Source organism: Chinchilla lanigera, unplaced genomic scaffold, assembly GCF_000276665.1.
Source record: "Chinchilla lanigera isolate Chin_1 unplaced genomic scaffold, ChiLan1.0 scaffold00103, whole genome shotgun sequence".
Taxonomy (NCBI): domain Eukaryota; kingdom Metazoa; phylum Chordata; class Mammalia; order Rodentia; family Chinchillidae; genus Chinchilla; species Chinchilla lanigera.
In genome coordinates this window covers 5,401,224-5,412,252 of record NW_004955504.1, presented here as the reverse complement: position 1 = coordinate 5,412,252, position 11,029 = coordinate 5,401,224, and the positions used below count along the sequence as shown (strand labels likewise).

General features: G+C 44.4%; 1 protein-coding gene across 4 annotated transcripts; it reads left to right on the top strand.

Annotated features, from left to right (window-relative positions):
- The first annotated feature begins 36 nt into the window (after nucleotides 1-36).
- Nucleotides 37-10,297, top strand: Fastkd3 (FAST kinase domains 3). Of its 4 annotated transcripts, none has more exons than XM_005407076.2 (7): nucleotides 37-108; nucleotides 834-2,292; nucleotides 3,001-3,086; nucleotides 6,494-6,668; nucleotides 7,788-7,857; nucleotides 8,190-8,304; nucleotides 9,937-10,297. In XM_005407076.2, the coding sequence occupies exons 2-7, from the start codon at nucleotides 852-854 to the stop codon at nucleotides 10,033-10,035; spliced, it is 1,986 nt and encodes a 661-aa protein (XP_005407133.1). In that variant the 5' UTR covers nucleotides 37-108; nucleotides 834-851; the 3' UTR covers nucleotides 10,036-10,297. The 4 variants fall into 4 exon arrangements, with proteins under 4 accessions (XP_005407133.1, XP_013361348.1, XP_005407131.1 ...); XM_005407074.2 differs by having other exon boundaries at nucleotides 41-108; nucleotides 760-2,292; XM_005407075.2 differs by having other exon boundaries at nucleotides 48-108; nucleotides 830-2,292.
- Nucleotides 10,298-11,029: the final 732 nt, after the last annotated feature.

Sequence of the window (11,029 nt, the reverse complement as noted above, 5' to 3'; positions counted from 1 at the left end):
TCTGGGCGAGTCCCCGGTCCCGCGCATGCTCGGTTCCCGTCTGCCTACGGTGGCCCGCGAGGCTTTCCCCCTCCGTCTGTTGTGGGAGCGCAGCTCTGGCGCGGCTTGGTAAGCGTCCACGCGGGCGTTCCTCCGGACCGACCATGCCGGCGCTGCACGGCTTGAGGCCTCTCGCGGCGCCGACGCGCTCGGGCTCCCGGGGTTCTTTCGTTTCTCGGAGGACGCGGTTCCTCCGTCCCGAGCCCTGCACGCTCGTGCGCCGAGTCCCCCTGCGGATGTCCACCTCTGGGCTGCCTTCCTGCCTCATTGACCTTCCTTCGGTTCCTTTTTGTGCTGTTGTTCGCCCGGTGCGACTCTTCCCCAGTCTTCGCCGCGTTCTCGCTGGCACGGCAGACCTGCTCCCCGGGGCTTTTTAGGCGCGGGCGCCTTGCCTTGGCCTGACCTGTCCGAATTTTGCCTTTTCTATTCCTCCCCCGAGTTCCTCTTAATCAAAGGCATTCCTTCAGCCAAGCCAGCGCGCGTAAAAGAGCCGAAGTAACTGCCTGGTTGTTTAACTTCCTGGTACCAAAAGTGCTGGATTTGCGTGGGGTGAGCCACACAGGCGCTTGGAACAGTGCCCGGCAAATGATAGTGATTGTTGTTAGTTCCCAGGGGCTGTTCTGCACTTGAGAACAGAAAAAAAAAAAATCTTGTTTTTTAGCTACTTCTAGTTTAGTGAGAAATATGTATTAATCGTCATTTTTTTATCTTTGTCCTTAGATTCATAAATATTGATGTTTTAGTGTGTGACGTTCTCAGTGTATTTGACCTCTTTTTCTTCCTGGTAAAGCAAGAGTTGAGAATCAGATGGCATGGCATCAATCACCTTGTGGAGGAACTTCTGTCATCTCGCTGATGTCCGGTTGTGTGGAGGAGGTCTGTCTGCTCTGAAAAGTCGCCCTGTAAATCCCATTAACCAGGCAGTGAGGGGGCATCTGCATGCTTGGTTCTGTTCCCTGCAGCCTGAACCTCTCAGGGTGGTGTCCCTTCCTGCCCGCGGGAAGAAGTTCCATTCAGAGAATGGGAATGACCTTCACCCACTGGGTGAGCAGAGGTTCTCTCAAGTGCACAGCTGGGACAGGCTTGACCGAAATCTTAACAGCGAAGACGAACAGATGTTTTACAGGAGACTAAACAGCCTGACCTCGTGGGAAGAGGTGTTAAGTTTCATAAGCACACTGGAGGTTCTGCCTGATGCTATGGCTGCAGGAGCTTTGCAGCGCATTTGTGAAGTGGGAAAAGGAGATGGTGATCAAAGGCTGCCAAAGGCAATACTAGAGAATAGCATCTTCCAAGCTTTGTGCTTTCGGTTTGAACAGCAACCCGCGCTTCTGTCAAACACTGGTCTGGTGACTACTTTGCAAGCTCTGGTTCTGTTGCATGCGGATCATCAGAGTAGCCTGATCCTAAGCCTGGTGGCGGAATGCCAGAAACGTCTCCAAACTGGTGTCCTGGAAGCTGCCGATCTTTGCATTCTTGGGGAAACTCTGATTAGACTGCAAGGCCCAGGTTGTGTGATGCTAGAACTGATTTTACATCAACTGCAAAGTAAAAGACTGGAAACATTTACCCCAGAAAATACTGTGGCCTTTTATAGAATACTGCAGACGCGTGCTGAAAAAGTAGACCAACACCAAACGTTTTTAAATAGGATAAACAACTTCTCTCTTTCTGTCATTCACTGCCTGAGTCCTAAGTCAGTCAGCCAAATGCTGGCTGCCCTGGTGGTCCTTGATCAGACTCAAGCATGGCGTCTCATTATGAAATTGGGTAAATATGTCGTGAGGTACATTCCTCATTTCAACAATGAAGAACTCGGGAAAGTCTTAGAGGCTTTCACATATTTTGGATACAGTGACAGGTTTTTTACAAAGGCCCTGGAGGAGCATGTAGCATCACACTGCCTCAGCCTGGACCCAGAAGTTGTCAGTAAAGTCATGGGATACTGCAGTAGAAACCTGATTCTTTCAAAACCCATTCTTAATGCAGTGGCAGAAACTTTTGTTTGCCAGTCGGAAAAATTTTCACCTGCTCAGATTTCTGAATTAATCGAACCGTTCGGCAAACTCAATTATTTGCCACCAAATGCCTCTGCCTTCTTTAGGAAGCTAGAAAATGTGCTGTCCATGGATTTCAATCATTTTCCACCCAAAATGCTCCTGCGAGTTCTCCATTCCTGTTCGCTTGTTGAATGCCACCCTGTCAACTTTATGGCAAAAATATTCAGCCCGTTCTTTCTTCAGCAGCTTCAAGGTGAGCTGGGTATTATTTCTGACAGTTGAACAGAATTAACCTTTTAACTTGTGTTTTCAGGTCACAGTAGGTGCTGTTTATGTTGAGCATATGCTCTGCCCTTATTTTTTCTTCTGTAATGCTCTGAAGGACAGACGTGAAGTTACAGAAGCTAATAGAAAGTGCTGGCATCATGGGTAGTGGGAGGGGAGCCATGTCACATAATCAGACTGCTGCCAGCTGGGGCACATCGCTAAAGGTGTACATACAGCGTCAGGTCCCTGATGTGAGTTCTTTGTTTTGTGGTATGATCTAAAAGCAGAAACAGCTCCTTTGGTGGTGGTTGTTTGCACCACACATGGAGAGAGCTGCTCTAACCTTTGATGACTGAGCAACTGTAACCTCTTCTCTTCAAAAAGATGGTACTGTTTATCTTAATTCAGGGCCACTCAAATTGTCACATTTCTGGCTGTCTGTAATTACTGAATATGTCCAATAAGTCTACTATGTGTCACTTATAATCATATTTGCTAGTTAGAAGCTTTGAGTTCTTGAAAGTTTCTTTGTTTACAAGAAAAGGGCATGATTAATTCTAGCAAGTTCATTTCCTAGTGTCGCTTTGAAATCCATTACTTCCGCAGTGAGTAAACTGGTGTACATTCTGGATGTTCCTTCTCTCCTTACGCATGCCACACTTGTAACCGAATGACAGAGTGCTTCTTGCTTCAGGTGAAGAGTCATATGTGGACAGACTGAGCCTGGCACGACTGACCCAACTTTTCCTCACGTGTGTCCTAGAGTGCCCTTTCTATAAGGTAAGAGCATGGCTGTGGGGCGTGGCTTTGTTTCCCAGTGTTTCCCAGTGGAGCCACTTTTCCTTTCTCCTCTGCAATTGTTTGTTTCCTTCACATTTGGTCTGTCTCAGCATCCTCATTAGAAACCAGGGATGTGTTTATTTGGAATTAGTTACCACCGTAGTCTTTTCTTTGATAAATTGGCCTCATTTCTGTGATCTTCTCCCAGAAGGTATAACTTATGCAGTTTAGGGTCCTTAGAAATTCTCGCCAAGTGCTGCGGTTACAGCAGCACACCCAGGTTTTCTCGGAGGCTTTTTGGTACTTACCGTAGCTGTTCAGAGTACCTTTTTAAGCCAAGCCAGGAATTTCACTGTCATCTGGCAGAGTTTAGTTCAGAGGACCCTATAATGACATGTAGCACTCTAATGACATATCTACATTCCCTGGGTTGGATCAGAAATGGTGCCATACCTGCCCAGTCCTCCATGCTTTGAACACAGAGTTAAGAGTATCCGATTTTTGGAGAAAGGTATAAGAATGGAAAAACACTAGTTTCTTTAAAATAGCTTGGACAGGGCCAGGGATATAGTTCAGCAGCACAGTTCCTTCCTGGCAAACGCAGGGTCCTGTTTGATTCCCGGTATCAAAAAAAATAGTTTTGACAGTACCAGTGTACTGAAAGATAATAGCTGTCCCCAATCTCCTTCCATCCTGAACATGCCAGTAGCAGTTCCTATGAGGATATACACATTTCTTAATGTTATGGTTTGTTACATGTCCCCCCAAATCCCCATGCAGTCATGGGGTGGGCTTCTAGGATTTGTGATTGATCCATAATCCAAAGCTGGGATCATAGGTGTGAGAGCTACACTTGCCCTGGGGCGGGTAGTTTGCATACAATGTAAGGGAGGGAAAGAGACTGCTTGCCGCCATTCCTCTTTTTTGCGCTTGTTGCTTTTGCTGTGTTCCACCACCATGAGCCGTAGCCCTCTGCCATGTGCCACTCTGCCTTGAAGCCAGGCAAGTATGGACTGAAACCTCCACAAACTGTAAGAGAAATAAACCTCTCCTTCCTTCATGTTGGGCGTTGGGTATTTTGTCTCAGCAATGAAAGAAAAGTAACTGAGACACATACAAATGTCTAGTTTTTTACTTTTAATGGAATGGTACTAGCTAAACAAAGTACAGTTTGTTTTTCCATTTAGTATATCAGCATTCCAGGAGTCCCATATATACAAATCAGATTTTCTCTCTTAAGAGAGGGGTGATCATTCATGACACTTACTCTGCCATTCAGCTATTAAAGGGCTTCAGATTTTGTCCATCGTCTGTGGCTGTGAACCACTATAATACACATCCTTGCATATCTTACCATCCTGGAGGCTTTTGTTGTTTAAATCTGTAAATTAGGTTCCTTAAAGTGGGATTATTGGATTCACTGTGGGTAGATACTGACAGATTCCCCGCTAGCAGTTGTAGGTGCTGTGTTTCTGCAGCAGTGAACGAAGGTGGCCGTGCATCACCTGCTTCTGCAGCTGTGTTGTTAGCCCCCATCCACTCAGTGGAAAGGGCCCTATTATGTCACACGTTCAAATTGTAATAGTGAAGTTGAGCATATTTGCAATTGTTCCCTGGCCGTTTATATTTTCCATGAATTGTCTTGTTACATTTAACTCATTGCTGTTGGATTGTTTGTCTTTTTGTAAGGACACATTGTAAAACAGATACTAACTGTTATGTATGTTTTGTATAGTTTTGACCTGGTTTGTAATTTTTTATTTTTTTTTAAACTTAATGTTGTTTATGATATACAGAAGCTTTTGAGTTTTCTTTAGTTGAATTTGTCTTTTGTGACTTGAGTTTTCTATCTCACGAATATTTCACCACGACTAAAGCAATACAAACATTTTATGTATTTTTTTAAATAATATTTTTCTTATTTTACTTAAATTTTAATCCCTTGGAATTTTGTATTTTTATCATTTATGTATTTTAATTGATAGTAGGATTTATATATATCCTATTGATGTTGCTTTGAACTAGACATATATTTAGTCATTCCATAGTATATTAATATACGCACTGTGTCATTAGCATGTGCATTGTCTCACATCCTTATTTCTGTGGTGAGTACACTTAAAATCTCTCATGCAAGTTTTTAAGAATACAACACATTGTTAAAACTGTGTCACCCCCTTATACCACCTGGGATTGATGATAGTCAGTGATGGATGATAGAAAGTGAACTTGAGTGTTTTCCACGTGGATAACAAGTTTACCTGCACCATTTAGAACATCACTGACCTTCCTTACTAAGGTGCAGTGTCACCTTTATCATATTTTCCACTGTTAAAAGCTTTATAAGTAAATGGATGCAACTAGAGACTATACTCATAAGTGAAATGAATCGGACCCATGTGTGTAAACATCTTATTGTCTCCCTGGTGTAAGAACATGAAAGAGTAAATAAAACCCAAAATGTACCATAGATAATAAGAAAGGGAAAAAAATTGCTCAAAGGAAGGAACAACTGGGATGAGGGAAAGAAGCAAAAGAAAGTACTAAGGCATTTTATATATATCTATATATATGGATCGGTGGCATAACTGTACTGTTGGTGTCTGATGATTTGAGGGGAACAGTGAATGATTAAAAGCTTTTTTTTTTTAATATTTTGACCAATTTTGCATGCTTGTGTCTGGTAATCTGAGCAACTTATGTGACAATAATTTGCAGTATAGCATCCATTGGTGAATTCCTACAGTCCTGCCTAGTGACACTATGTATTGTCTCTAACATTCTTTTAAATTATCACTTTCTTATTCCCTTTAATGATTTGATCAGTCTTCTCTTCTTACATCTGGTAATCTGAGCAACTTCTTTGAAGTTAACAATATGTAATATAACAACCACTGTTAATGTCTATCATTTGGTTTGAAACCCTGTACCATTTTCATTGTCCTTGCTTTGTGTTTGTATTTTGCTATTGTTCTTTTTTTTTTTGTACTATTTTCTTTAAAATTAAAAAAAAGCTTTAGTTTTGGGTACTTATGGCCCTTGAAGCAAGTCTAATAGTTCCAAACTTGTGTTTAAATGATGAGCATTCCATTCTTCGCAGATATATTTCTTTTCTCTCCTACTCCACCCCCCTCTCGCCCTCTCTCTTTTCTTTCTGCTTCCTTCCTCTTTCCTTCCTCCTGTTATGGTGATCAATCACTTTTTTTCAAACATTTTTAGAAAAGTTTAAACTATAACAAGAATGTTTTATATCATCATTTTGAGAAAGCTATCTGCCCTAACTCCTGGAAAAATAATGGTGCCTATAAAGTAATTTTGTACTAAACTTCTATGCCTACATGTCCTTGAATTTATTCTCTGGTTTCCTATCTGATTTTTTTCTCATATTTACATGTATTGTTTTGTAGGGTCCGAAACTTTTTCCTAAGTTCCAAGTGCAATCATTTCTCACGCCATGCTGTTCTCTGGAGACCCCAGTGGATTTTCTTCTTTGTAAATATGTAATAACTGCACTGGTTGACCTTTTAGGAGCTAGAAGGTATTTTACTTCGAAAGTGCTAACACCCTACTGTTATACCTTAGGTAAGTAGTGGAGGGAGTTTTACTGTTTTCAACAGCAGCATAGTGTCCTCTTTGGAGTCGCTGGGGATTCAGTAGCCACTGAAGGTCTCTGGAAATGCAGAATGGAATCATCCCTTCCTCCAAGGCAGTTGAAGGACTGTTAACAGTAGGGCTGTAGAGTTGCAACTGTCTGGGTTCGAGTCTCACATATTAGCACGTAGTAGGAGGTACCCTAAGCACACATTTTAACCTTTTCTTGTTTTCTCATCTGTAAGATGAGAGAAAGAAGAATGGTGACCTCAAAGACGGAAGGATTAAATTAAATAATACTTGGAACGTAGTAAATGCTCAGTAAATGTTAGCTGCTATTATACTCTAGGCATGTGCTGTGCAAATATTGTAGCCTTTATAGAGTGGCTAGTTAAAGTTAAAATGTATAGTTAAAATTCAAAATTCACTTCTTCAATCACACTTGGACATAGTCCAAGTTAGCAGCCACATCCATGTGGCTCGAGGCTAGCAGTTCAGACTTGGCTGTCATAAACGTTTCTGTGCTACAAATGCGAACCACACTGCATGTCCTTCTGGCCCTTCAGGCCTTCCAAATTGATGAGTAAAAAAGTCATCTCCTACAGGACTGTAGCTCATAGGTTTCAGTGATCACATCTCCCTCCTCTTCTTCACTGGACTCTTCAGAAAGGAACAACAGTAGACCGAGGGGGAGGCAGGGGGGCGCTTGTCCGTGCTGTGGAACACACGTTGGAATTCAGGATGCTTTGCCTGGCCTGGGGCACTTCAAGCCAGCTGCGCAGTGTGGGTTGTGCAGGTGTCTATGCTCAGAGGGTTTGCTTCACTCTGAATTGAAAGAGCTCCTGCACTTGTTACAGAGGAGAAAGAAAGTGACCACAGGTCATTTGAGGATCCGCTCTTTGCTTTGGTGTTATTGAGCCTTCTCACTATAGGCTGACTTGGTTGATCATCAAACTGATCAACCTGATTAAGTTACAGTTCTCACCGTTGTGGTCGTTACTTTGCAGCCTTCACCCACTGATAAATGCAATTGGAAGCGGATACAAAGGAATGCAGGAAGAGTGTTTGTGAGGGTATCACAGGCGGGATTTTCCTTTCTTCTCTCACCAGATGTTGAAATTAAACTAGATGAAGAAGGCTTTGTATTACCCTTTACAGCTAATGAAGATGTCCATAAAAGGTAAGGAAATGCTGGCTTACAGTGTTACCAGGCTTGTTAAAGTTAAGAAATACCTCTTTTTCTTAGTAAGGTGAAAAAACAGACATGATTCTGGAGCTGAAAATACTTCTCAGCATGTCATTTTTACAAGTCTTTGTAATGTTTCATAAACATTAATGTAAATAAAGTTGATTCCTTTTTCAATAGATGAAAGGATAACCTGTTTTCGATCTATTTTAAAATTATACTGGCATGTAAGACGAGCCAAATCCCAAGTGCATTCTAGCAGTGACAGTACAGAATACTTTGAATTGTTTTACACGTTAGTTTTCTTTCTGATTTCGACTTCTCAGGGTAGCACTGTGCATTGATGGTCCCGACAGATTCTGCTCGAACAGCAGTCACTTACTGGGGAAAGAAGCCGCGAAACAAAGACACCTGCGATTGCTTGGCTATCAGGTTGTTCAGGTACGTCAAAACTCTGAGTGAAACAAAGGTTTTTTTAAGTTCATAAAACAGTTGTCTAGGTAGGGTGTCACCTTTTTTTTTTTTTTTCCAAAAACAATTCCTACTTCACCTTTGCCTTCTACAAGGTACTGTTAATTCTGCTGAGGCACAGTAGAATTTGAAAACAGTTTATTTGAGCAAATCTTTCTTCGCGAATTGGGCAGTGCCCAAGTAGAAGTGATTTGGCACTCTGCCGAGGGAACGTGACGGAGTGTCTCTGAAGAACAAACACAGTGAAGCCGAGTTGATTGGCCGCAGGAATATCGCTTCCCAGTTTGACCTATCTCTCTGGGAAAGGCCCTAGTTAGATATTATAAATTTGTGGGATGACTGAGTGGTGAGGCTAAAGTTCTCTCTTTTTTACTGCATGTGTTTACAAAAAATGGCCCATGTGTCACTTCAAATTGCAGTGGAAGTGAGGTTACAGTTTTCTTTCAAGGCCTAACTGACATTGTCTGCTCTGCTGGGGATTTTTCAAGCCTCGTCTCTATTTTAACAGTGGACAGCCTGGAGACAGAACCTTAGGTCCTGTTTAGGTCTCACGGTGTGACTTTGTCGGTTAGTCTGGAACCTCTTGACTTAGCTGCTGAAAGTGTTCAAGTGCAGAGCAGTAGAGCACAGCTGTATTCCTGTAAGCCGGTGATGGCGAGCCTTTCAAAGGCCACGTACCAGACGGCAACCAGAACCCAGGAAGCGCCAATGCTGCGACTACACCCGAATTCTGAGAGTTTAGTTTAGTAAAAAACAACTACATGAGCATCTTTTGTTGTAAAAGAAAAACAAAACAACACGTATGCCGTAGGTTCACCACCGCTCAACTTACTGATTTTAAGGGCAGAGTTAAGCGTAGCACGTAACGTGCTACGCTTAACTCTGCCCTTAAAATCAGTAAGTTGTTGGACTGTCCTTTAATTTACCTCTGATTTCTGGAGTAAAAACGGACGCGGTAACCCACTGAGACCAGGACGCTCACTTGCCCTTGGTACCCGAGGCCTCGCTTCTGTTTCCGTTGTGATCGACTGGAGCCGGTCGCGGGCGGGGCCGCGGCAAAGAGAGTTAGGGGCTCCTCGTTCTCCGGCTGTCTCCTTACTGCTTTAGCTCGTTATTCTGATCAGTCCCCGTCGCAGGTGGTGGTGACCACGTCCCGAGGGGAGCTGGGCGCTGCCTGCGTCTTCCTTTCCTGCTGCTGCGCTCTCCGCTGCTCGCACCGCCCTGCGCCCCCTCTCTGCCTGGGAACTTTGCTCCCCCGCACCTTGCATGTCCCATCGCTGACCCGGGCCGGGCTCTCCGAGCGGCTCCGTGCTGCCCTGGCTGGGCTGCCCTCACTCTCCTGAAGGCCGGGTCGCCCGCCTGCTGCCTTCCCTGGATTTCCCGTGTGTTTTAACTTGGCACCCGGCTCGTGAGCGCCCGGAGAAGGGCCCGTACTGGCTCCTCACCTGGGTGCTCCCGTGTGTGCGGCACGGTCCTCCCCCGCCGTCAGCACTGCCCTGGGCACAGGGGACCCACGAGGGGCCAGATGCGACCTTTGCTCCCACTGAGCCCCTGGGGAGCGGGAGACTGTCACGGTGACGCTTTTACTTTCTCCCTCCTCAGGTCCCCTATCATGAGGTGGAGACGCTGAAATCCAGGCTTGCGTTGGTGGAATATTTACAAGGCAAACTTTTCCCTCAGAACTCCCTTGTTCACCGCTAACAAGGGGACCGGCTTCCGGACACGAAGAGTGCTAGAACCTGTGTTCTGGAGGGACAGGTTAGGAAGAAAAAGTGATTTTTGAATGAGTCGTGTTGCCCTATTTTGTGTATGGACTGGTGATCTGAAAAAGAGTGTGGTTTTCCTTATACCATGTGTATATTTATTTGTAGTAGATTTAAAATAATGCTAGTGTCAGATATTTTTACACACCAGATCAAATTGATCAAGTATAATAAACAATAAATGTTCCTTTTGAATCTTTCACTTGTAGTAGCTTTTTGCTAAGAGAAAAGGATATTCTTTAGAGATGTTTGTTTGCTAACAAATGTGAAGAAAAAATTTTATCTCCCATTTCTTTGTGTATTTTGTCACTGGAAGTAGTATAAGAAGCAGAAAGGAAAATAGACTACAGTATTTTGGATATAAACATAATTACAGAACCATCCATAAATAACACTTCACTTAATAAGATATTAGTGTTGGAACTTTATCTTTTTTAACTATAAAGAAATGAGGAAGCAAGTTAATCGAGGTTGGGCTTCGGGGAGAAGCATTAGGAGAGAATCTTCGGAACTGTAGGTCAAGAGTGAACTGAATTGTCCGCGGCTCCCTGCAGATGCTTTGTCCCTGGGGTGCTCCGGCTAGTGATTCAAGGGAAGAGGGCAGGGAGCTGTGGCTTGGAAAGACCTTGGGGCGGGGCCGGGCCCTGGGACCCCTCGTGCCTGGCTCTGGACAGGGACCGGCTGCTGATGGTCCCTCACTCTGCCAAGCGCTGCTGGCGCCCTGGCTCGGTGCCTGCGTGCGGCTCGCGCGCCCTCTGACTTAGGCGCCGGCCCCGCCTGGAGCAGCGGCCAGCCTCGCGGAAGCTGTGTGTCTTGGCGATGTCACGCGGCTTGAGTCCTGCTGAGAAGCGGCAGCACAGCTCGTGGTCACCAGGAACGCTGGTTCAGGAACCCGGGAGGCCTGGTGTGTCTCAGCTTTGCCCCCTATGCTG